Genomic DNA, 26,937 nt, shown 5'->3' with positions numbered 1-26,937 from the left:
GAGCCACCAGCCCTCCGCAGGCTAACTCCAGAGCCCCGAACTGGCCACTGTAACAGTTTCCTGTTGCTCCTTGGTAACAATTTACCAGAAACTTACTGGTTACAAAGCCCAGATTTATTCTCTTACAATTCTGGAGGTCAGAAGTCCTGCTTGAAATCAATGGGCTGCCTTCCTCCTAGAGGCTCTAGGGGAGAATCCACTTCCTTGCCTCTTCCAGATGCTGGAGGCAACCATCTCCCCTGCTTCTTTCCCTTATAAAGACCCTAGTGATTACACTGGGCCCCCCCAGATAATCCAGAATAATCTCTTGATTGCAAGACCCTTAAATTAATCACATCTGCAAGTCCCTTTTGCTGCATAAGGTAACGTATTCACAGGTTCAGGGAATTAGGACGTGGACATCTTCAGGGGCCATTATTCTGCTCACCACATCCACCATCCTAAAACACTTCTAAAAGTGTAGGCTTTTGAAAATATGTGTACGTATCTTAGTGCTCACATAGAGTGAAGCAGTCAGTGGCAAAGCCATGTTAGAGCGCAGGCTTCTGCCTTCTTCCTTTCATTGCCCCTCAGCACTTGCTGTTGGGCTCTGTTTCCTTATTCTTCATATTCTCAATAACTGATTTCTGTGGTTGGTACTCTGCTGATTTTACTGATCATCACATGTGATGTCAAAGCACTCAGTATGGATAACTCAGAAATTCCATCGAGTTGTGTCATAGATTTGAGATGAAAAGGATTTTAGGGATGATATTGTAATCCCTTATTTTAGAAATAAAGAGGGGCGCCTGGGTGGCTCTGTCCATTAAGCCTCCGACTCTTGGTTTCGACTCAGGTCATGATCTCACAGTTTGTGAGTTTGAGCCCTGCATCAGGCTCTGCACTGACAGTGCTGGGCCTGCTTGGGATTCTCTCTCTCTCTCTCTCTCTCTCCCTCTCTCCCTCTCTCTCTGCCCCTCCCCTGCTCATGCTCTCTTTCTCTCCAAATAAATAAATTAACTTAAAAAAAGTTTAGAAATAAAGAGACAGAGACACAAAGAAGTGAGGTAACCCGCCAAGTTGTCACAGAGTTGGTGGCAAAGCCAGGGCCTCAAGCCGCAGACCCTGACATCCAGTCCAGGATCTGAGCCACCTCCTCCAATCAGTATAACCTGAGCCCACTGACCTCAAGGAACAGCACACTGCTTCCCACTGCCTCCTTCCCAGCCATTGCCAATGCTTGCCCAATCTCTCTCTCTTCAGGATTCCCTCACTGGCCAGTCTGCTCACGATATCTCCTTCCATCCCTGTCCAGTCTCTGCCCTCTGTTCCCTCTCAAACATCCTTCCTCATTCCCTCATGTCTTTCTGCTAAGAAGGTTCCCCTTTCCCTTCCTCCTAACTGCCATTTCTGCTCTTGGGTACCTCTCTTCTGGGGGAGTTGCCTTTATATTCACAATACTTGTCACAGGGAGAGGTGAGCAAACTTGTTCAGGGCAAAGCGAGAGTCACGGTGTGGGACCCTATAGTGGGCGCAAAGGAGGGCTCTCTGATAGTGGAGGAGGCCACCTGGGGGGGTAGCCTCTGCTGCAAAGTCCTCATGTGACCTGTAGCAAACCAGCTCACTTCTCTGGGCCTCTTCTGTAGGGCAAGGATACTGAACTATCTCAACCCCAAGTGTTTTCGAGTTCTTATGTTCCACAGCTGTGCAATACCTACAAAGGCTCTTATCAAAACCTCATTCATTAGAGGGGCACCTGTGTGGCTCAGTCCCTTAAGCTTCCGACTCTTGATTTCAGCTCAGGTCGTGATCTCACAGTTTGTGGGTTCAAGCCCCACATCAGGCTCTGCACTGATACTGTGGAGCCTGCTTGGGACTCTCTCTCTCTCCCTCTCTCTCTCTCTGTCCCTCTCCCCTGCTCGTGCTTTCTCTGTCACTTTCAAAAATTTAAACTTAAAAAAAAAAACAAACTCATTCATTTGAATTCATTGACAGGAGGCCTAATTCCAGATTGCTAATATACAAAAGAAGGCAAATGGAGATGTAATATTCAATTTTCTATTTTTTGACTTTTACAAATTCCGAACAGAATGTTCAAAAAAGCCAGGTGGAATATGCTTTGGCTCTGTAAAGCTGAAGTTAGTTTGGATCAAGTCCAAAAGTAACTGTGTAGTACTTATTTATGTGAAAAATTCTCTGCCATCCAATATTCTCTCTCCTGATTAAAAACAAAAAACAAAACAAAACAAAAACAAAAAAAAAAAAACACACCAGCATACAGTTTCTGTATTCAGGGGGTCTCTTTCCTGTATTTAGCTTCTTACAACCTCTCTGTTGTATCCATAAGAGAAGAAAAAAAGGATTTCTCTTCTCTCCTCTCTGAACAAAATGCCTTTGGGGGAGATTGCTGTCTTTGGCAGCAGGCAAGGGGCTTCTTGAAAGGAAGGTTTCTGTTCCATGGTTGAAACAGTCACCATGGCAACCAGTCATCAAGGCTCCAGCAACTTTTCATAGACATTCTCCATTCAGGAGGCCCTTTTCCATTCTGTTGACAGAGTATTCGCATCTGTGAGCAAGAGGTCTCTGCTTCTGGTGATACTCCCCCGCCCAGTTACGGGGAGATGTCCAGATACCATTTTACAGTTCCACATTGTCTTACAGTCTGTTGTTAATTGTTAATTTGGTGAAGAATGGGGTTAAATTTCTGTAACCAGAGAGTTTATAATATCTTTTACGGTAACTATTACATGCAAGACATCTAATGGGGTCTGCCCTGATTAGGTGCAATTGGGGGAAAGAGATCCCTTGCCACCTCTATCTCAAATAAAACCTCCCATTTAATTAAAACTCATTCCTTCAGGTGAGATCAATTTATCTGCCCCCCTACGACACTGTCTCCCCCGTTTCTTCCTTTAATCCTGATTGATCTTTAAGCTCCACTCTCAAAAGTCTGGCTACCTGTCAAGCATCTTGAGGTGAAGCTGGGACCTGAAACTCAACCTTTGCAGAACCACACTCTGCCCCTGTCCCTGGGCCCCAGTCCCAGACCTGCCAACTTGCCCCTTTTAAATCTTCTAATTCTGCTTAATGGTAGCATCAACCTCTGCCACTCAAAACGAAGCTTTGGAATTATAAAGATAAAACTAACACACAAGTTCATTCTTCTTCACAGTTTATTTTGCAAATAAGAAAATGAGCTCTAGAAAGGGAGAACAATTTGTGGAAATGTCTCAGCAGAACTGGGTGAATCCCAAGTTTCCTGATTCCCCAGTTCAGTGTTTTTTTTCTCTCTCTCTCTTATCAGAAAAACAAAAAAAACTTAAACACTAAATCTCCCATTTTACCCCCTTTGCCTTTTTCCTTAGCTTCCTCCCAAACACAATTCCTAGCAAAGGATAGTCCTCAAACACTTTTTTAAAATAAATTATCTATTGGGGCACCTGAGTGGCTCAGTTGGTTAAGCACCTGACTTCAGCTCAGGTCATGATCTCGTGGTTTATGGGTTCGAGCCACGCATCAGGCTGTATGCTGACAGCTCAGAGCCTGGAGCCTGCTTCAGATTCTGTGTCTCCCTCTCTCTGCCCCTCCCATGCTTGTGCGCTCTCTCTCTCTCTCTCTCTCTTAAAAATGAATACACATTAAAAATTTTTTTAAAGAATAAATTATCTATTGTGGAAAATTTAGAAAACACAGAAAAGCATGGGTAAGAAAAAGAGATCATCACTTATGAATCACACCATCCAGAGAAAGTAGCTGCTAACATTTTAGGTATTTCCTTCCGGTCTTTTCCTAAACATGCTTATTGAGTCTTTTTCCAATATAGAACTAATTTTCTTTTTCAAATGTGCTCTGTTAGAAAAAAAGAACTAGAATAGAAATCAAGAGGTTTATGCAGCTCTGGGGTGAACTAGTCATGTGACCTTGAACAAGTACCTTACTCTCCTCCTCAGTTTCCTCAACTAGTTAATTAAAGAGCTTGGACTGAATGACTTCTATGATGTTTTCCAGCTCCAGAATGGTGGTCCATTTAAAGTATTTGCCAAGTGAGCAAGAGTTAGAATAGATGATTCAAAAGTCTCTTGCAACTCTAAAATTTAGAGATTGCAATGCATGTATTATAGAGAGGCAAGGAAGTGGAGGCCCAAATTAAAAATTAAAGCCTACTAAGAAATAAGACCTTTTCTTGAAGAATCTTGTCCACGTATCTATTGCATTTCCTAATCTCTAATTTGTTTTAGCTACAAGCCCAGCAAAGAAGAATCATCATCGGGATCTTCCCATGCAGTGATGGATATCTCTTTGCCTACTGGAATCGGTGCAAACCAGGAAGACTTAAAAGCTGTAAATGTTGTCTTTTACATATGGTTATGGATGTGTGGTTTTCTTTACTGCATTATTTTACAGATAAAGCTATTTTCTTTCCTTTTAATATATCACTTTCATGGAACCACCTAGAATATTCTTTCCAAACCAACAATCTACCTAAGCTTTGATTTTCCGAAGTAAAGTGGGGACATATGTGTGCATGGTCTGAACAAAATGTGAGTGCATATGATAACATGTCCAGACTTCTTCAAGAAGAGGAGCTGCTTTTCAGCTTTTTTGAATAGTGGATTACATCCCCATGTCTAACATCCCAATACTGGATGAAAGCATTTAAACAAAAAGATCAGCTTTGAGAAAAAAATTTTTTTAAAGGTCATGAAATTAAATTCAAGCCTTCCCTTTCCTCTCTTAGCTTGTGGAAAGGGTAGACCAACTATTAGCTGATTACCAAATCAAAGATGGACATATTATCCTGCAACTGAATTCGGTAAGTTCCACCTCCCACCGTTCTCCGTTCCCAATCACTATCCAAAATCTACAGGCTAAAAATGCTGAGTCTCTTCTCTCCCATTAATTTCCTCAAACCTTGAATTTGTCGGACAGATTCCTTCTGATGAGTTCCTTTGTGTTCGGTTCCGGATATTTGAGCTGTTTCAAGTTGGGTTTCTGAATCCTGCTACTTTCACGGTGTATGAATACCACAGACCAGGTAATCAGCTTGACTCGAAGATTTCTGCAGAGGATGACTTTGCCTTCCTTACACTACTCACCGCATCTCTCGTTTTTGGAGAAGCCCACTTCCCCCGCCCCCCTATTTCTTTCATCCTCCAAGAATCACCTTGTCCACTGATATTCTCATCACATTTTGCCTAGGGCTCCGTTGTAGCAGTTGTCACATTGCTTTGTTGTTATCTGTTTGCATGTCTTTCTCCCCAAACCCAGATGGAAGGCTTTGGTCCTTGTGCCCCCAGCATCTAACTCAGTGTTCAGTATATGACACATATTGATAAATGTTGAGTGAATGACCCCCACTTTTGATCACTCAGCCTCTAATACTAAGTGATTGGAGAGCTCTTTGGGTCATAGGGCAGACAAGTCCACATTAAGCAGTTCTACTTATCCCAAAAAAAAAAAAAAAAATTCTTAAAATGAACCAAACTCTCATATCCATTCATTCTAGTTGTGTCTTCTGGAATCACATGGAACATACTAAGCCCCACTTCCCCTGTTCTTCTCCAGCCTAAACAATTACAGCTCTTTGGATTGACTCTCGTGTAACACAATTTATTTCCTCTCATTTATGGAAGCACCAAATATTTTAATTCTAAGAAATAAATATGGAACAGTAAGTTTCAAGCATAGAAAGGGAAGTCTTTGAGGGAGGGTGGAAGGGGCCCATGCCAGGAGAGGCAATTCACAATTTAACCTCCCTGCACCTAAGTTACAAAATCGAAAGGTTTGGGATACGTGATCTCCAAGTTCCCATGGGAGACTCACTGATCCATGAATGTATTGAGAGTTAATCAAGCCACTTCTCCTAACTATGTTTTCATTGCCACAGATAAGCAGTGCACCATGTTCTATAACCCATTCGATGCCAGACTGCAGAAAGTCTGTGAAGGAGTAACATGCAAATGCATAGAAGGTAAACTTCATTTAACATGTTTAGGCTGCATGCTTGTTTAAAGCAGCCACTCATAATCCAGGGCTAATCTGGGGGAAGCTATTTGACAAACTCATTCCTCAGAACTAGACATATAATCTCAGCTGATTGAAAGCTGATTCCTTTAATATGATAGAACTACTTCTCAACAACTCGTGAACATCCTGATAGCTTCTACTATACAGAGCGGGAGAAATACCATCTAGACAATTGTTGGATATCAGAGGGATAGCATGATGCGAAATTTTTACTTTTCACATGGTCTTTTTAATGTAATAGGACCACAGCCTAAGAGAACAGAGGCTCAAGACTGAGCCACTAGCTCCTCTTTCTTTTTTTTTTCCCTTGTCCTTCCCACTTTGTGACATCTCTGTTTATTGTTCGGTTACCTTCAGTCTTCTGTAAACCTAAGACAGTCTTCTTGGTCAAGAAAAAGACCCAGAACCCAACAACAGTCAACAACCGATTCCATGTGGGTCTGAGCTGGTTTGGGGTTTATTTTGTTTTTCAGAAACCTTAACATCTATACATTTCTTAGGTACCTACTATACCATTTTATAACCATAAATCAGTCCAGGTATCATCTTGGTTCCTTCAAGGCAGGAAGGGAATGGGAAAATTTTCCTCCTTTCTTCCGTGAAAACATATACATTTCTAAGGAACTGAATGTGGAGTGACTGCCCATTCTAAGCCTTCATGTTCAAGATTTTGTTTGTGCTTGTGTCTGTTTTGTTTTTGCTTTGCATAATGTTTTACTTTGTGGAAGAGGAGAAAGTGGACAGGTTGTAGGTGTCTGGTATTTGTAAGGTTATACTGGATTGTCTCAGGACTCATGAGAACTGTGTTTAATGCAAAGGGAGTGGCTGCTTCTTTACGTTAACCTAACTTTTAGAACTTTTCGCAAAATCCAGCTGACTGCGGGCAGATGCAGACAGAATTGGATCTGACAATCTCTGCAGATACTAGAAAAGAAACAGCATGTAAACCAGACATTGCCTATGGTAAGTTCAAAGGTTCAATGTAGAGTTCCATTAAACATGAGATGTTATGAATACGTGATCAGTTAGAAAGATCAACAACCTTTCACAATGATTATATCTGTGAGTACTGTACTCCATGTGTTCCCTTGAAGGAAAATGCCATCGATTTTTGGCATTAACATGCAAAATCATTCATCCTTCAAGAAAGAAATGTAACTTTCATTTAAAATGATTGGAGTGAGGGGCGCCTGGGTGGCGCAGTCGGTTGGGCGTCCGACTTCAGCCAGGTCACGGTCTCGCGGTCCGTGAGTTCGAGCCCCGCGTCGGGCTCTGGGCTGATGGCTCAGAGCCTGGAGCCTGTTTCCGATTCTGTGTCTCCCTCTCTCTCTGCCCCTCCCCCGTTCATGCTCTGTCTCTCTCTGTCCCAAAAATAAATAAACGTTGAAAAAAAATAAAAAAAAAATAAATTAATTAATTAATTAAATGATTGGAGTGATGTACACTCCTGGCCAAGACACTTTACTCCGATAGATCACATTGAATTAAACATATTGAATTAAACTGAACTAAAATATAGTTAAAGAAAACTTTTGAGAAGCCAGGAAGATGTAAGATTTCACTAGCATATTCTTCCAGTCAATAGAGCAGAGGGAGAGACAAAGGTGGTTCGGGGGCTTGGAGTTTTTTCAAACTCCCTTTAAAGACAAGGTAAAAATATCGGTACTAAATCATTTTAAATGTATGCAGAACTGCAATCTTTCACTTCAAAAGGAGCATCTCCTTCTGGTAACCCGGAGCACAGAGCTAAATCTGATGCCCAGTATGGTTGTAGTCTTGTTTTCTATCCATAGTTTCTAATGTTTATTTATTTCTGGTGTGTGTGTGTGTGTGTGTGTGTGTGTGTGTGTGTGTGTGTGTGTGTTTTGAGAGAGAAAGAGCATTTTGTACACTATCTCAAACCATGTGTGTGTGTAAGTAGGGTGTTATTTATAAATGAAAGATAAGTATATCTAATTCAGCACTTTGTGTTTACCAACTGTTTTCGTATATGGCTCCTCAGTGGGGCCCCCTAAGACTTCTTTGAGGTAACAGAGAATTATCTATATTTTGCCAGTGAAGAAACTGAGGCTCAGGGAGACTCAGTAATTTGTTCAAATTTATGCAAGAAGTCGGTAGGAAAATGAGGATGCATCCTGGTCTCCAGTATCATTTCTGTTATATTATACTGACCTCTCTTAGTGGAAATGCAGCCATCTCAGGATGAATTGGGTACGGTTTATAGTCTTTCTTTTTTTAGAATTCATCTTGATTTTTCAAAAAAGCTAAAAAAGCTGCCTAACTCAGCCAAGACCCACTGCAGGTTTTAAAACACATTAAGATTTGAATACTATATTGTTTGATAAATAAAAATTTCACCAAATTATTTCTTCCCTCCATTTTAGAACTATTTTAACTCTTGAATATCAAAAACCTGTTTTAACACATAGAATAAATGCAATCTGGATGTAGTTTATTATTCTCACGAAAAGGCTTATCTGGCTTTTTCGAAGACTATGGGTTGATATTAGAATAATAAAATAAAAACGAAATAAAATATTTCCCTCTCTCCACCTATGTCCAGAGCAGGTACGTTGCCCATATGCACCATAGAGACATAAATCTGAAATTCGGGACATTTTAAAATCTGTTTTAAACTACTAATTCACTCAGCTTTTGTTCTGGCACAATGAGTTCATTCATCTAGCTCGCTAGCTAGAATCCCCAAAATGGGCAAACCTTTCAGATCATTCACTTCAACCCCACCCAAAGCAAAAATGAGATCTTTTCTTAGGCCACATAGATGGGATAGATCTCTTTAAGCTTCCCATTCCAAAAGTGAGATCAAATACCATGGATTAAAAGGTAACGCCTGAAGGAAGAGAAACCAGGATAGAGAATGTCTCGTGTCAGATAGCTGTCAATCCAAGCAAAGATGAGTCAGAAAACAGAATCCTGTCAAAACCCAAAGATCAAAGCCAGTGGAGGTAGGCAAGGGATCAAGGCAAGGAGACAGGAGGCCCACAGGGCAGGCCTGAATGGTAGATAAACCCTCTGTGGGCCTATGGAGAAGGATCTCCTCCACGTTCCCCATGGGCGTGACCCCACTAATCTTAAAGGATCAGAATCTGAACACTCCATCTAACAAAGGCATATTTTTGTCTGTTTAGTGTGCTTCTGTCCTTTAATTTAATATTGCTCTTATCCCAATCAGCCCATTCTGTAACAGTGGCGAGGGCAAATGGTTCTAAGTAGAATAGAACCATGAGTCATTATCAGAATCTAGGAAGGCCTTTTGGAAGAAATGAGATTTACCTCAGGGTGCCCGTAAAAGCTTGCTATGCTTCCCTTCTCATTTGTTTGAGAAACTCTGGCTTCGACTGGACACGGCATTAGTGATATTAAGCACGAATTCTTTGTTTCTTCTACCAGCTTATAAAGTTCGTATCACATCCATCACCAAAGAAAATGTCTTTGTTAAGTACACGGCAACCCTCCTGGATATCTACAAAGCTGGTGAGAATTCATTCATTTATTCTTTCACTCCACCAATATTTAGTACTTACTATGGGTCATTTTATTAGACACAGAGAAAACAACTTGAATAACACAACCAGTTCCTGCCTTCATAAACCTTATATTCCATAATATAAGGAGACACGTGTTTTTAAAAAGGAAATGAAAAAAACAAATTAAACAATTATTAATCATAGCCAGCACTATATTTGAGATATGGAATTAGTGTGGGAAGCTTCTGTATTGTGATAACAGACGGCATCGTTTAGGGGTGTAGCCATTAAAGGGACGGGGCAGAGAGGGAACCAAATATGCAAAGGCCCTGAGACAGCAAGCAACTAGGCACCATCAGGGAACTGATGAACCCCAGGGGGTGACTGGGCTATAATGAGACAGTGAGAGCCTAGCATGAGAAGAGGCTGAGAGATAGACAGGAGCTGGGTCATACAGGGATTTATAAGGCATGGCAAGAAATTTGGATTTTATTCTAGAAGTCCAAAGGGAAGCTAATAAAAAGTTTGAGGTAGGCAAATAGCATGATCTGATTTATGATTTTAAAAGATCACTCTGGGGGTGCCTGGGTGGCTCAGTTGGTTGAGCATCCGACTTCGGCTCAGGTCATGATCTCACTGTTTGTGAGTTCAAGCCCGTGTCAGGTTCTGTGCTGACAACTCAGAGCCTGGAGCCTGTTTCAGATTCTGCGTCTCTGGCTCTCTCTGCCCCTCCCTTGCTTATACTCTGTTTCTGGCTCTCTCTCTCTCTCTCTCTCAAAAATAAATAAACATTTAAAAAATTGAAGAAAAAAAAAGAAAAGGAAAGATAACTCTGGCTTTCTTCTGTTGGAAGGAACACAAATAGAAAGAGGGAAACCAGTTAAGGACATCTGTGAAGTGCAAAGGCTTGGCTTAGAGGCCCAGTGAAGATAAATGAAGAGTTTCAATAACCAATAGAATAAAATGAACTTGTATGTAAAATAACACATAAAACATTTAAAAATATGTTCCCTTTTATTCTCTAATTAAACTAAGCTATAAATGTTATAATGCTGCTTGTCAGATTACATAAATTACCACACAAATGATTCATTAAATCATTCTTTTTTAAATGTTTATTTATTTATTTTGAGAGAGAAAGTGAGAGTATGTGCACACGCACAAGCTGAGGAGGAGCAGAGAGAGGGAGAGAGAGAATCCCAAGCAGGCTCTGTGCTATCAGCTCAGAACCTGATGTGGGGCTCAACCTCAGGACCGTGAGATCATGACCTGAGCCGAAATCAAGAGTTGGACACTTAACCAACTGAGCCACACAGGCGCCCCCATTAAGTCATTCTAATAATTCCAAATAAGTTTTTTATTTTTAGAAATTGTCAGTTTTATTTTGCTTGCCTCACTACAGAATTGCCCATCTGAGCTTTGATTTGACAATGAGGAACCACCTCAAACATTTCCAATTACATCTTTATTGCATTGATAGTCTTTACACAACCTATAATCTCAAGAAGTAATTTCTCCTATAGTGACAGTATTGTTCATGGTAATGAAGTCTCTCTCAGCTCAAGCTAAATTGGTAGTAATTACATTCAAAGTGTTTCTAGTCCTTTGGATACTGTCTGATATTTTTACATATTCAACATATCTCTATTATCAGCTAAATCATAAAAACAATTTATTGAAATGCCATATTTAGCTTTCCCAATTTTCTTAATTTTTATTCCCCTTCAACCCTCAGTTTTCCAAATGTCAAAGGCAAAAAATGTAGACTTCATAAATTTTTTAAAAAACTGAAAAGTTTGTCATATTTTTAACTCTTGTCACTAAAACAAAAATATTTTCATAAATTCACTTTTCCCTTACGTTGACTTTATTTTGCTTTATATCAAATTTATGATCATTCTTGATTTTATAACAGCTCTTGTTCCACTTTTGTAGTTTCCTTTACTTATTTTTATATGGTTTTATCATTCTGTAATCTGTGAGCTTATCAAAACTGAAATATCTTTTCTTGAACAGCTAAAGATGGTATTGACAAAATTGCTAGAGTATCATAAGCAAATCACCAAAAAGTATATCTATCCACTTTCTAAATATTTGCTCCTATAACACAATTGTGTACATAATTATGTATCAAAGTGAATCTATCAAACTCATAATTTCCAAACTGCCTTCACGATTCTAGCACTACCAGCTGCCCATCAAAATCCCAATATTTTTCCAATTTTGATTGTTGCAATTGTTTTCATTATTACAATTTTTAAAGCTTTCTTATTACTTACTTCTGTCTAGTGTGTATTAGATATGTGGTAGTAAACACTAAATTTATTAAGACAATATTTAAAGTGATCTTTTGCTTGGCTCGTATCTTTATATTGTCCAGAGACACTTGATATCTACTTGATACATAATTCAGTCAAAGCCAAATTGAACAGCTGGGAACTTCCAAATTTTTGCTGAAGCCCAGACTCCTCTTTGGCATTGCATCTGCACCAGTAAGGAGTTCACATGAATATTCCTCATTGACTCCATTCTCTCAAACAGTTGTTCAGTTATTCCTTCCAGTACCTTGATATCAATAAAACCCATTAAGCAGTCTTCAAAGTCGGCAGGGTTTTTTTTACATTATTTTAAACACTTTTGATGTTAAGTACTTGATTTTCTCAATAATTATTGAAATTTAAGGGGCGCCTGGGTGGCTCAGTCAGTTAAGCGTCTGACTCTTGATTTCAGCTCAGGTCATGATCTCATGTTTCATGGGATCAAGCCCCACATCGGGCTCTGTGCTGACAGTGCAAAGTCTGCTTGGGATTCTCCCTCTCTCTCTGCCCCTCCCCCACTCTCATGTGCTCTCTAAATTAATTAATTAATTAATTAATAAACAAGTAACATTTAAAAAAAGAGTTTAATAAAAAAATATTGGAATTTAATTTTATCACCTTATTTAGATTTTCCAAAAAGCTGTGCTCTCATTTCAGTAGATATAAATTTTACAGTAAGTAGGACCATAAATCTAAATTGCAATATGTTTATATTGATTTTCTTTCTCTTTTGATATTCTATCAAGAGTTTTGAGTCTGAAAATGCTTGATCATTGTTAGCCATAGACTAGAGTTGGATTCTAATAATACTTTCAAAATATTTATTTGGTGGATCAATACTCTGATAAAATGCTTTTCTGGTTTTTATTGTTTCAAATGTTTCACTGTATGAAATTGATTTAGCATGTTATTCTGTTTTTTTCTCATTGATGATCACAAAGTTTGTTTATTTGAACCATGATCGTCATTCTGACAAAACAGGTGTTTAGCACTTCGATCATTTCACACCCCAACTTTTGAGCACCAATTGCATCCAGCTTTCACATTATAAGCAATAATAAGCCACTCCTATTTTTACTGAAATAATCAAGTGCTTTTCATTCCAGAAATGCAAGTTATTTGTTTTATTTTGCACCGATTCTTGCACAGAATCAAAAGACATTCCAGACTGTTCTCAATTTTGTGCAGTATCAGATGATTCCCAAGCTATAGTTCTTTTAAATTTTTTTAATGTTTATTTATTCTTATTTATTTAAATTTTTTTTTGTTTTTTACATTTATTTTTGAGAGAGACAGAGACACAGCATAAGCGGGGAGAGGCAGAGAAAGAGGGAGACACAGAATCCAAAGTAGGCTCCAGGCTCTGAGCTGTCAGCACAGAGCAGAGCCCAATGCAGGGCTCAAACTCATGGACCACAAGACCATGACCTGAGCCGAAGTCAGACACAATACCAACTGAGCCACCCAGGTGCCCCTAATGTTTATTTTTGAGAGGCAGAGAGCAATGAGAGAGAGAGGGAGACACAGAATCCGAAACAGCTCCAGGCTCTAAGCTGTCAGCACAGAGCCTGATGAGACCATAACCTGAGCCAAAGTCAGGCATTTAACTAACTGAGCCACCCAGGTGCCCCCCAAGCTGTAGTTCTTTTTAATATCATTTCTTTTCTGTTCTCCTGTCCATTCAGAAGATTCACATTTATGACATTTAAAAGGAAATGTTAAGAAAATTTTGCATAATTTATTATCTCTTCTTTCTGGGTGTTTATTTTTTAATATATACAAATTTTAAATGTCTATAAATATCAAAACATCACACATTTACCACTTACCCAAGAATTGCTGCACACTAACAATAAGCCAAACTAAGACCTAAACTATTTAAAACAGAGAGCAATTATACAGTTCAAGGATAATGACCAGTTGGTGTTTCCCCTAAAACACAGGGTGCTTGGAGTGAAGATATAAATGGAAAAAAAAAAAAAAAAAAAAGATCAGTGATTGTTGAGCCAAGGTTAATTATTCCCTCTTTCTGAATATGCTTGAAATTTTCCATAACCAGAGGCTTTTAAAAATAATGATAAGGCCGTGACAGGGGCTGAGTTGGTAAACAGTGCTGGGAATATTGTTTAGATATTGCTGCCAGGGGAAGTCATGTATGTTTTAATGGTCATCAGGATAGCTGATGTGTGCACACTAGTTAAAGAACACTAATTAAAGTTTGCTATTGATGTAGTTACTATTATGTACATTATGTATTATGATGTATGTGCTATTATGTACAGGATAACTCTGTCAGAGTTTAATAACTGATCATCAGTCCTGAATCTATAGCAATGAATCAGGCCCAGTCCCTGCTTCAAGAAGCTTCCAGTCTAGCTGAAGATACATGTGGGGTGAAATACTGTGATAGAAGCTCAAGTATAATGGGAGTAAGGGAGACACAGAGAGATATTTATGAGAAAGAGCCTCTGGGAGTGTTTACTGGAAACCTTGAGAATTGATGATGTGTTTGAGGATGGGTAGAAATTTAACAGGACAACATGGGGAGGAATGCATTCCAGGTAGGAGAGATAGCTTCTTGCCAATCTCTGAGTTCTTTGGGAATCCCAAGTTATCCTCCTTAAAATTTTCCAAGTCCTTCACACGTCTTACATTTTTCTACAAAGTTGTCCATTGCCAGCTACCAAATACTTTTTTGGTATTTTGGGGATTAATATTGTTTAACTATAGAGACGTTCTTTTAATTCCTGTTTCTACAGGAGTTACAATAACAAGCACTTATATAGCACTTGTGTTCTAATCACTTTTCATATATATGTTAACCCATTTAATCTCACATCAGTTTCCCAAGGTGGGTTTTATTGTCACTCCCATCTTTCAGATGAGGGATCTGAGCCTCATTTGTCCGGGTCCACACAGCCAACAAGTAGCAGAGCTGAGGTTTGTCCCAGAGAGCCTGATTCCAGATTCCAGAGTCTTAACCATATAGACATTGTCACTTTACAATTGCCACTCGAGATAAACATATACTCTTGAGTAAATAGCTACAAGGTACTGGAATTGCGACAGTTTATAATCGTGACGTTATAACATGAATGTGATAACCTTACATGTGTGTGCCTCTCAGGAGAAGCTGTTGCCCAGAAAGACTCTGACGTCACCTTCATTAAAAAGGCAACATGTGCTAACGCTGATCTGGAAAAAGGAAAACAATATTTGATTATGGGTAAAGAAGCCCTCCAGATAAAATACAATTTCAGTTTCAAGTAAGTCGTTTTGGAGTCCCTCTGATCTTTCCTTCAAAACTAGGTGTAATTTATTCTTAAATACACTATATGTTTCTCATGTGTCCTGCTGTTAACCAACAAACCATTAGGAGCATAAATAAAATAATGTGAATTTACACTTGACCTTAGCCAAAAGGCCAAGAAGCAATGAAACAATGAGAATTGGAAACAAAGAACTACTTATAACCATCAGGGTAGCTGAGAACTCACCGATGGATAAACCAAGTGAGCACCTGGGTGTGTAGGTGTTTCTGAAGGCGCCCCTCCGACCCCCTCTCCGCCACATCTGCCCCCTCAATAAGTTCTCAGACTGTTCTGTTTGTAAAGAGGGAGATGTTTAAATATGCATCTTATGATCTCTTCTTAAAAAAATAGATCTTGAAACAGATGCCATTCCCACCTTTAATCGTGGGGCCCCAAGCAGCTTCACGAGATTTGAGGGTTTGTGGCCCTTCCCAGGGGGAGGCCGGCCCAACAGAGTCCGGCTGACACATGGGGTGAGCAGCCTGAGTGCCTTTGAATTGGGCTCTTCGCTATTCATTTTCCTTTTTTCTCGGCAGGTACCTCTACCCTTTGGATTCGTCCACCTGGATTGAATATTGGCCTACAAACGCAATGTGCCCATCATGCCAGGCATTCTTGGCTAATTTAGATGAGTTTGCTGAAGACATTTTTCTAAATGGCTGCGAAAACCCCTGAGGAAGTTCAACTATGTAGGGTTTTCACTGTGGACTCCTGTTGTGGAAGTGTCTTCCTTTTCTTTTGTTTCTTCTTCTTCTTCTTCTTCTTCTTCTTCTTCTTCTTCTTCTTTTTAACATTCACAGCTGGTCTTATTTGGAAAGCTCACTTTACTTAGAATTAGTGGCACTTTTCCCTCTCTCTCTGCCCCTCCCCCGTTCATGCTCTGTCTCTCTCTGTCCCAAAAATAAATTAAAAAAAAAAAAAAACGTTGAAAAAAAAGAATTAGTGGCACTTTGCTTTTAGTAGAGGATGATTTTAAGAGCTGTAACTTTCTGAAATAACACGGCCTTAGGGGGCATGGAGACAGACACCCGTTCCAAGGTTATCGGACACCAGAAGCAATAAAAATTGGACCGCCTCCTAAAACCTACCGCTCAGGAATGTCTGCCGGGGACCAAAGAATAGCCCCCATTGAAATGGAGTATCTTACAATAACATGGCCTTTGCTTGAAAGAAAATACCGAGGGGCAGAGAGCTGGTCATTAAAACCTGACTTTGCTTTCAAAATGTGGGAAAAAGCGAAGAGGCCTATTATTTTATGCGAGGCCGGCCGGACCCACACAGATGGGCAAGTTGAGAGGCAGAGACCTGAGAAGGCCCAGCCTCAGAGTCCTCAGCAAACTGAGAAGGTGGGAGCATTTGCCCCTGTGGCTCCCCTTCCCCCCGTGGGGGTCCCACGACTCCCTCCGCTCCCTCCCAGCACCTGTCCGCTTCCCCCAGGGTCTCCCTCAGCAATAATCACCCTGGGAGGCAGCCCGCAGTGCAGCACCTGGTGAGGAGAAGCCAAGTGGTGATCAGGAGACCTTCCTGCTGGGCCCTAACCAGGTCTTGGAGCCGTGTTTGAGCTTTTCTAAAAGAGGGTCTATAACAGGATGTTCATTTCTTTTTTTTTCTTTTTTAATGTCTAGTTTTTGAGAGAGAAAGAGAGAGACAGAGCACAAGCAGGGGAGGGGTAGAGACGGAGGGAGACACAGAATCCGAAGCAGGCTCCAGATTCCGAGCTGTCAGCACAGAGCCCGACACGGGGCTCAAACCCATGATCTGAGAGATCATGACCTGAGCCAAAGTGGCCCGCTTAACCGACTGAGCCACCCAGGTACCCCTAAGTGACCTTTAGATCTTAGGAAAGAATTTTCCCAATAGATTCCCATTTAATGTCTCAATAATCTCACAAGGTACAGGGATTATTATTATCCCCAATTTATGGAAGAGGAAATGGAAGCTCAGAAAAGTGAAGCAATTTTCCCAGCCTGGTAAGGGGCAGCAGTGGAGACCAAGCCCCAAGGCTTTCCCTCTGTCCAGACACATCCCTCTTCCACATCATGACCATCACATTGCTTGTCAGGTTTAATTTTCTAAGACCAAGGTAGGATGCAGTTGGAGTTTCTTAGGTATAGTTTAACGAACTCCATTGAAATCTCACCAGGAAACAGGAAGATAAACTCTGGCTGTAACAGTAACAGTGACTGTAATACATTCCCTTTTTGTAAAATCTGCATTTTACCAGTTAGGCAGAACTACACGAGGCTTGCAGTGTGCCTTGTAAGTAATACTAAGATTTTCCACTTCCAGGAGCTGAGAATTTATTTTCGTTAATGTCAAGGCTCACATTGTGGGCACTCCCTTGGCAAAAACAACCATGCCCCGACTCTCTGCCAGCAAGGGATGAGGCCCCCCTCCGGAGCTGACCTGAAGCGTCTCCTGTCCCCCTCCTGCCGAATGCAGGATGTATGGAGCCGACCGCTGCAGTGCTGGGAGGCACGGGTCTCTCTCTTCCCCAAGCACTGTGGCAAATAGGTTGGGCCACAGTGGCCTAATTAACCCACGATACCTCAGAGCTTTCAAACATCAAATCAAAACTTTCTGAGTTAGCCCGGCACCCTTTAGAAATCCACCAGCATACTTCTTTAGTGAGGCTTTCACAACCCCCCAAACAGGCTGTGGTCCCTGCTCCACCCTGAGCAGCTCTTCCAAGGCACTTGCAACTATGTCTCCAAGCAGGTATATTGTTTATTCAGCGTGGAGCTTCCTAGCTCCACCGTCAGCTCTCTGTGGGCAAGTCTGGATCTGTTCTGTTCACCCCTGTCTCTGGTGCCTGGCACAATGCTGGACGTGTCACAGGGACTCATTAAGTGTCTGCGGATTCCCGCTGAGTATGGGGCATCAGAAAGCCCAAATTCTAGTCTTGGCTTTGCCCCTGCAGGGACTTGGGACAAACCTTCTCATCTCTTTGGTGGTCTGTAAACAAGGGAGTGGAACATTCAAACGCCTTTCTACAGCTCTAAGAAGGTATCTCATAATCTTATGTTGGGAAACAGAAAACAAAACCACATGGCATGTAAGCAAGGCATGTATTTCTTTCTGGAAGTAGGAAGGGAGCTCAGAGAAGTGAGTGTGTGAGCTAGAGGGCTTTCCGCGGACCTCCTAAAGACCGGGCGGGATTTGGGTAGGGAGAGGGAGGCAGAAGGATCTTTCTGGTTGAAGGGAAAAGCATAAGGCAGGTTTCCACTGGAGGCAGTAAGAAGATTTAGATGCTACAAACGAACGCTATTCATTTTAATGGCTAGATGTTTATTTTTTTTTTTTTTTAAGTTTTTACTTTAATTCCAGTTAGTTAGCATACAGGGTTATATTAGTTTTGGGTAGGTGATATAGCGATTCAGCTATATGTTTGTGTTAACATATATTAGAAAAAATACAACTAGCACCTCAAAACCACGATATACAATTTTTTTCAAAAATAAATGTATCTGTCAAAAAATAAGTCTATTTAAGGAAAAGTTTTAAGTAAACAAAAGTATAGTTTGTTCTTGGGAAAATCATGAGGTTGGCATGCACAAGATTGACGTTTAGGAAACTCTGTCTTAAGAAACTATGTGGAATTGACAGTGTGCCAAGCTTGAGACAGGCAGCCTCACTCCATTTTCCTCAGTGAGGAATCCTGAGCCAAAGTCATGTCCAGTCTTACCTCCCAGCCCCGATGATGCTAATTTATTCAGCAACATCCAGCAAACATGCCCTGATTGGTAATTGTAGTCTAAGCCCAACTCTAGGCGCTTGGTACCCAGATCCCCACCCTGATGGAACTTCGATCCCGGATGGAGACACACATCATGAACAGTAAAGACAATACCTGGGCACCTGGCCCTGACTGTCTGAAGGGGATAAGAACTAGGAGGAAAAGAAAAGGAGAACAGAGTAAGGGAGCTGAGGAGTAGCTGAGGAGGGGTTTCCGTTATCAATAGAGTGGTCTGGTCAGAGTGGGCTTCAAAGTGAGACGTGAGCAGAGGCTTGGAGGTGACGGGAGAGGGAGCCAGGTGGCCACCTAGGGGAAGAGCGTTCTGGGCAGAGGGAGCACTGAGTACCCAGGCCCAAAGCAGGAGCAGGCCTGGTGTCTTACAGGAAGAGCAAAGAGGCTGGTGTAATAGAAGGAGAGTGAGGCATAGGGGAGGTGGGTGGAGATGAGGCCAGAGACCACAGAGAGACCAGATCAGGCCTGTCACGGACAGGGTATTTGCTTTCCGCTTTACTCAGAGGGACAGGGGAGCCATTGCGAGGTTTTGAGCAGAGGAGTGCAGCAGGAGGCCGCTGTCGTAAAACAGACAAGAGATGTTGCGTCAACCAATCGAACGAGGCAGAGGTCATTGGCTCTGCAATGAAAGAGAACACACAGCACGGGAACCATAGAGCTTCTCAGAAAAGCATGTTAGATAGGACTTATTACAGGATTTGGGCTTGTGGTGAATTATTTTAGGGAGGGTTTAAGGAAGGAAGGCTTTGCTCCGGATTGGACGCTGTCAGGAAGCAGGAGTAATCTGCTTTACTTCCATAAGCCTCTGTCTTCACATCTGAAAAATGGGAGCACTCAGATTTCTTATCTAAGTGGAAGGAAAAGAAGTAGCAGTCACTCACATTAGCCAGGAAAGGGGGAGGTGTTTGCTCATTTTTGTGGTTTGGATACTCTTCCCATTTTCTGCTCTAACATGATTATGGCAAAGTTTAGGCTTTTTCTTTTTTTTTTTTTCTTTTTTCCCATGTTGATCCATTTTGTGTGATGTTTGTGTTCTGCGACATCAGACACAGACAACAGGATGGCCTGACTCTGAATACCAGGTCAACTCCTACGGTCACCAAGCCCAGCTACCAATCCAGCACCCAGCTGTCTTCTCTCGCATAGACTCTTCTTCCTAGAAAATGCACATTCACAAACAGTGCCCAGATCTGCGTCCGATTCCAGGAGCCCCTGTGAAAGTCCACGCGTGGGCCCGACGCCTGCCTCAGGAGCCGGGATTTCAGCTGCCCGATGGGAGAGGCTCTCAGAGACATAAGGCAGCTCCGTGTCATGTTTGCATAGGTTTCTCTGCTCCTGAAAACAAACTGATTCTGCACGCTTGGTGTCATGTGAGAAATGAGTCACCAGGGACATGATCTTTAACTCTGATGGGGAGATTGAAATGTGGCTTTATGGTTCTGAATCAGAAAGGAATTGAGGAGGAAGGAAGGAAAGAATGAAAGAGAGAGGGTGGAGAAATGCAGGAAGGGGAAGGGAAGGAGGGAGGGAGGGGTTTGTTTTAAGACAAGATGAGAACTCCATTTCTAAGAACCTTCTGGATTCTTCTCAGCTGGCAGGGTCCCCACCCTGACAGACATGTTGGCAGAAGCAGATCTGTTCCTTGGAACACAATGTCCACCCCTTCACTGTTTCCATCATTATAATCAGATATGTGTGCATAACACACACAGAGACTCACGAATTATATGATCTGAAATGTCCAAGCCAGGAAGGACCTAGAGCCCATCGCATCCAATTCCTTCATTTTCACCTGGGAAAACAGGCCCAGAGGAGCAGCCTGCTGGTGGTCAGAAGGCTGTTAAGTGGAAGGCCTGGGACACCAGCCCCGGTCATCCAACTCTTAGCCCAGCATTCTTTCCGCCACGCAAATGAGGGGCGGTTACAGAGAAATTGATTTGGGCTCCCTCCAGAGAAGCATTTTCTTCCAACCAGAGCCCTTCAAAGACAGAGTAGGCTCTGGTGGAGGGACCAAGTGTCCCATTACCAGCCCCTTCCGGGAGTGTTACAGGAACCATTCGGTGTGGGAGGTCTGCCCCGAGGATGCCCACTGTGCCTTCGGCTCAAAGAGGTCATTAGTAGAAACGAAAGCATCTGCTTTACTTCCGTAAGCCTCTGTCTTCACATCTGAAAAGCAGGAGCACTAAGAATTCACCCTCGGGAGGATTTCTGCGAGACTTCAGCGGGAGAGCACACAGAAAGTGATGCGCACAGGGCCTGGCATGACGAATGTAACTTGGGGTGGCTAAGAACACATCCCTGGCACGCCACGGATGGTGACGTTAACACGTTTCTTGCCCGGCGCCACACTGATTGCATTTCGTGGAGCACCTATCGACATTTCACGGCCCTGGGATGATTGCCACCATTCTTACTTTTAGGAAGGAAACAGCCGAGGGTCTGGGAGGCTGCGTTGCCCTAGGTCACACACCTTCACAAGTGGTCGGGCATCTTTTGGGCCCCAGGGCCCAGGCTCTTAGCCACCGAGGTACACTCTTCCCTCCTGTTAGGGCCTGGTGTCCCCTCCCACCAGCTGGGCCTCACCAGCCAGCACAGATCAGAGCCCCCTGTGGGGCCCAGGGCTAACAGTTTCAACAGAGGAGATGTGAGAAGTCAGAACTATCCTAGAAAGAGGGTTTTCTGTTTGGCTGGAGTTGGGGTGGTCAGGTGTGTGTGTGTAACAGACAGAGACAGGACCTGTTACTAAGGGGAAGTAACTATGGTGAAGAAGTAGAACTGCTGTTGTTTGTGACCTCGGGAATGTTCCTGAACATTCTTCTGTGAAGACAGAGTAGCATTGTCAGCCTCGGAGGGTTTCGAGGATTAGAAATAGTACCTCAGTGCCAGCCCGGGGAACACAGTCTGTGGTGGCCAATGGCAGCCAGCCGGCTCTGGGGTTTCTACCCCTCGTAACTCTCTGTGCCTCAGTTCTCTCTTTTGGAAACGAGGTGAGCCCTTCTCCTGGCTCAATCTACAGGGTGGTTGCAGGATGAAATCAGATCAAACACATGAAAGAATTTATAAGCTGTAGGATTTTGAATAAATATGGAAATAGCATTAATAATCAAAAGCATCTTTGTGCTAAGATGCCAGAGGCAGAGGCTGCCTGACGTGCTTTTAAAAGACTGGGAAGGGGTGTGCTGTCTTAAAAAGCCGTCTCCCCCAGGGCCTCAAATTTTCCTGTTTGGGCTTTATTCCTTTGATCCGAGAGGCTGTCTTAGGTCAGCATCCCCATCACCCTGTGGAAATGCAGATTCTCGGGCCTCACCTCAGGCCTACTGAACAGAAACTCTGAGTGGAGCCAAGAAATCTGTATTTTAAAAAGATCTCCAGGAAAAGCAGAGGCACATTAAAGTTTAAGAGGAATTGTTTTGGAGCTCGTGGAAATGCAGGCTCTGATTCTGTAGGTCTGGAATGGCCCTGAGATTCTGAGTTTCCCAGATGATGCCTACAGTGCTGGTTCTCAGACATAGCAAGGTTCTAGAAGTGTCCCATAAAGTCAGGATTTTTGCATGAACGGAAGCAGCCCCTTAACAGCCAACACTTTAGTTAAGAGTAATGGTGCCTGGGTCTTTCAGGAATGGGTTGCAGGAAAGGCTGAGGGATTCTGGCAGCCAGAGAAACACGAGGCAACGAGAGATCTTAAGAAAAAAAGAGAAGGTGGGGGTCATTAAGGGAAATGTAGGCTACCCTTGTGGAATGTGTTCAGGGCAGATCAGAGCATTCATTAAATCCATTCGCTCACTAAGTGCTGTCTATATGTTAGGCACTGTCTGTGCTTTTTGCATTCATCAACTCACTTAATCCGCTAGAAACCCAACGAGGCCGGTACTTTCATTATTACCATTTTACAGAGGGGTAAACTGAGGAACAGAGAAATTAAGAAATTTGCCCATGATCACTCAGCTCGTAGGTGGTGGAGGCGGGATTTAGAACTGAGGCAGCCTCACCCATTAGCACTAGACTCTTCTGCCTCAAATATAGCGTCTGCCATCAGGAAGCTCACAGTCGTCCCGTGAGGAATAAGAGCTAGGAGGAGTAATGGCCAACACTTGGATGACGCCGACAATGTGCCAGGCACAGTTCTGAACACTTTACACACATCTGCTATTTTAGCCCTTGCAGCAATTTTAGGAGACAGGGCAGGGCACTGCTGAATGGGCCCGGCTGTGTGCAGAAATGTGCAAAGCAGGTGCACAGACGCCGAAAGTTCCAGACTCCAGGTTCTAAGAAGAAGAGCTCCAATCCAGGAATAACCTTTGCAAAGGGGCCTCCAGTATACTGGGTGCAAGCCCCATTGTGTGTGCTTGGCTTCCACACCCTCTCCGCTTCCCGACCTGGCCTCCAGAACTAGGCCCTGCTGTACCAAAAGGCAGGTGTAACTGCCAGCTACTCCGCTCAGCCTGGCTCCTGCAGCTGCACCCAAGTTCATGCAGCGGGTGAGGCCCCCTGCGTGTGCGGCTCCAGGCAGGTCTGTAGAGCCAGGCTGTTGACCCTCCTGGAATGGGTGGCCCGCTGAATGGTCGGTCCCTGCTGCCGCTGAGGCCTGACCCACCCGTCCATCCCTGCCATCCCAACTTGTGTCTCACGCCCTCCGTCCCTCCCTCCCCCACACACCAAAAATCACTACCTTGGCACGTGGGATTCAAAAAGTTGCCTAACAAATGAAAACTGACCTTACATCTTTGCAAACCACTTCTGGCAATACATTTTATGAGCCAAAATATGTTTCTATCCCTTGATCCAGGAATCCTCCTCCTCTTGGATTATTTATAATAAAATAAATTTCCAAAAGTGGGTAGGGAGAGGGGGAGTTCATACACAAAGATCTCCTGTGCGGGATTAATTATTCATTTGATAAATATTTATTGAGTTCCTCCTGTGTGCCAGACACAGTTCTAGATGGTGGAACCAAGATAAACAAGGTCCCTGCTCTCCTAGGAATGACATTTTAACTGTGGAAAAAGACAATAAATACCTACATAAATGAGAAAAATAATCTATTTACAAAATTCTCTGCAGAGAATTAAAATAAAGGTCTGTGGTAGAGAATAACTCGGTGGCTGCTTTTGATTAGGCGGCCAGGGATGGTCTCTTAAATGTCACTAGATAAGATGACCTTTAAGCTGAGATTCTCAGGACAGGAAGGGGCAGCCATCTGAAGGTTCAGAAGAGAGTATTCCAGAAAAGGAGGCCAGTGTTCCAGGGAACTGCAAGAAAGCTGATCAAAGAAAGCAAGTGATCCAAAATGAGTTCGGAGGAGGGGAAAGGGCCAGATCAACAGGATGTTGCAAGCACGGGTGAGGTGTTTGAACTTTGTTCAGTAGATAATAAATACTAAGCAAGGGCATGAGACCAGATTGTGGATGAGAAAGGGGCAGTTAGGAGCTCTTGCCGCTGTTCCCGTGAAAAGGGATCGTAGCTTGAACCGGCATGGTGGAAACGGAGAAGAAGAGAAGTTGATGGATTTGCGATATTTTTGGAGGCAGGGCTAGAAGGGTTTGTAGAAGGAATTGGGATGGGGTGATGAAGGCAGAGAAGTCAGGATTACTCATGGATCCTCGACTTGAGCTGCCACAGGTACCAATTATACCGTTGGGAAGACGGGAGAAGATCAAAATTTGGGAAATGAGAAGGGAAGACGTTATGGGTTGAACTGTGTCCCCCTCAAAAAGCTATGTTGAGGGGCACCTGGGTGGCTCATTTGGTTGAGTGTCTGACTTCTGGTCAGGTCATGATCTCATGGTTCGCGAGTTTGAGCCCCACATCGGGCTCTCTGCTGTCAGTGTGGAGCCCGCTTCGGATCCTCTGTCCCCCACCTCTCTGTCCCTCCCCTGCTCGCTCACTCTCTCTCTCAAAAATGAATAAACATTAAAAAAAAGAGAGAGAGAGAGATGTTGAAATCCTAACCCCCAGCACCACAGAACGTTACCTTATTTGGAAATCGGGTTATTGCAGATGTAACTAGTCAGGGTAAGATGAGGTCCTGCTGGAGTAGGGTAGGCCCTTTCTCCAACATGCCTGGCCTCCTTATAAGAAGAGAGAAATTCAGACACAGAGACAGAGACACACAGAAAGGAGAAGAGCATGCAGAGACCCTGACACTTGAGGAGAGCCAGCCACATGAGGAGGGGGCAGAGATTGGAGTGAGGCATCTATAAGTCAAGGGATGTCATGAACTGCCAGCTGGTCATCAGTGGACAGGAAAAGGCAAAGCAAAGGTCCCCCCTCAGAGCCCTCGGGAGGAACCAATCCCGCCGAGACCTTGATTTCAGACTTCTCATCTCCGGAACTGCAGGAGAACACATTTTTGTTGTCTTAAGCCATCCAGTTTGTGATACTTGGCTATGGCCCTAGGAAACCATACAGAAGAGAAGTAGGATTTCTGCTTGTTATGTTTACACGAGAAGCCTTTTAGACGCCCACGTGGAGTCACTCAGTAGCCATGGGATATACGCGTCTAAGGCTGTGGTCTGTAAAGTAAGGCACCGGCCTTTATACTTTATAGGATATAGCTATATATATATATATATATATATATATATATATATATATATGTACTTTATACGATAGAGCTACATGACATACAAAGTGATGTCCTAGAAAGGGAGAAACGATTATATAAATGATGGCATACACATTCTATGAAATGGTAGGTCGCCTCTGAAAGAGAATCATTCTAAAGATAGGTAGGAACCTGGAAAATGCTTATGATACTGTTACGCACACAGAGCCGGCGACTGCCATTACGTAACGGCCATCTGCGTGCGGATGAGAAGTGTCGAATTGTCTGATTCAGAGTGTCTACCACAGGCCAAGCATTGTGGCAGCATCAAAGGTTAGACTTGGCAAGGGGCGCCTAGGTGGCTCATTTGGTTAAGCATCAGACTTCAGCTCAGGGCATGATCTTGAAGTCCGTGAGTTCGAGCCCCACATCGGACTCTGTGCTGACAGCTCGGAGCCTGGAGCCCGCTTCAGATTCTGGGTCTCCCTCTCTCTCTGCCCCTCCCCCGCTCATGCTCTGTCTCTCTCTGTCTCAAAAAATAAATAAACGTTAAAAAATTTAAAAAAAAAAAAAAAAAGGATAGATTTGGTGAAACCTCCAGTAAGCCACTCTCTGTGAGCACACCTATGCTGGAACTCTCACCACACACCGAGTGTCCTGATGGCTTATCCGTGTCCCGTCATCGCTATGTGAGCTCCTTGAGGACCGGGGCTCCTCTCTGTATCCCGAAGCACAAGACCTGGCACAGGGCAGATATAAACTGAAGGCTGTTACATTTACTAGAACAGGAGAATCAGAATTTGATTGTCATACAGGAACGTGCAGCAAAGGAAAATAGATACCGAGTCTGTTGGCCTGTGGACATGAGGCTCCTTAAAATCTCCCTCAAGGTAGGGATCTGAAGCCTGAAGCCCAGCTCAACGTTTAGTGCCTGTTAAGTGACTTTATCTAGGGGGAGCACGGCGACTTAACTGCTTTGGAAGAAGTGATAGAAGCAAACGCTGGTGAGTAGAAAAATATAACCGAAGAAGACATCCCACTTTACAATAGCAAAGAGAATCAATCCATTGAGTAAGTAAGACTCACAGTGTATAATCATAAATCAACTTAATTTCATTTCCCAGCCCCCCAAAGGAGGGTCGCCCTTTCTCTGCCCTTCAATGAGACTTCAAGCATCCTCCAACCTGTCTGCCACTCCCAGGAAATGAAAAGTCCAGTGACCACTTCAATCACCAAACAAACGCTATTCCTAAATGAGATGCTCAGTCCCAGACAAAAGCAAAATCCCAAATTTGATTTAAAATTCTGCCTTTTAGGGGCGCCTGGGTGGCTCAGTCGGTTAAGCGTCCGACTTCGGCTCAGGTCATGATCTCGAGGTCCGTGAGTTCGAGTCCCGCATCGGGCTCTGTGCTGACAGCTTGGAGCTTGGAGTCTGGAGTCTGCTTCGGATTCTGTGTCTCCTTCTCTCTCTGCCCCTCCCCTGCTCATGCTCTGTCTCTGTATCTCTCTCTCTCTCTCAAAA

The 26,937-nt window shown here is 43.1% G+C and overlaps 1 protein-coding gene across 1 annotated transcript in view; it reads left to right on the top strand.

Moving 5' to 3' along the window:
- Positions 1-15,831, top strand: part of LOC112865031 (complement C5) — an 86,392-nt gene extending 70,561 nt beyond the window's left edge. The window contains exons 34-41 of the mRNA XM_025931246.2: positions 4,218-4,320; positions 4,718-4,792; positions 4,909-5,014; positions 5,867-5,950; positions 6,880-6,969; positions 9,418-9,501; positions 14,940-15,078; positions 15,660-15,831. Of these exons, the coding sequence (XP_025787031.2) occupies positions 4,218-4,320; positions 4,718-4,792; positions 4,909-5,014; positions 5,867-5,950; positions 6,880-6,969; positions 9,418-9,501; positions 14,940-15,078; positions 15,660-15,798 (820 nt within the window). The 3' untranslated portion in view covers positions 15,799-15,831. The remainder of the gene's footprint in view (positions 1-4,217; positions 4,321-4,717; positions 4,793-4,908; positions 5,015-5,866; positions 5,951-6,879; positions 6,970-9,417; positions 9,502-14,939; positions 15,079-15,659) is intronic.
- The last annotated feature ends 11,106 nt before the right edge of the window (positions 15,832-26,937 follow it).

The sequence above is a fragment of the Puma concolor genome, chromosome D4 (genome assembly GCF_028749965.1).
Source record: "Puma concolor isolate L17-30 chromosome D4, mPumCon1.1.hap2, whole genome shotgun sequence".
Taxonomy (NCBI): domain Eukaryota; kingdom Metazoa; phylum Chordata; class Mammalia; order Carnivora; family Felidae; genus Puma; species Puma concolor.
This window is presented reverse-complemented; position numbering and strand designations above follow the sequence as displayed.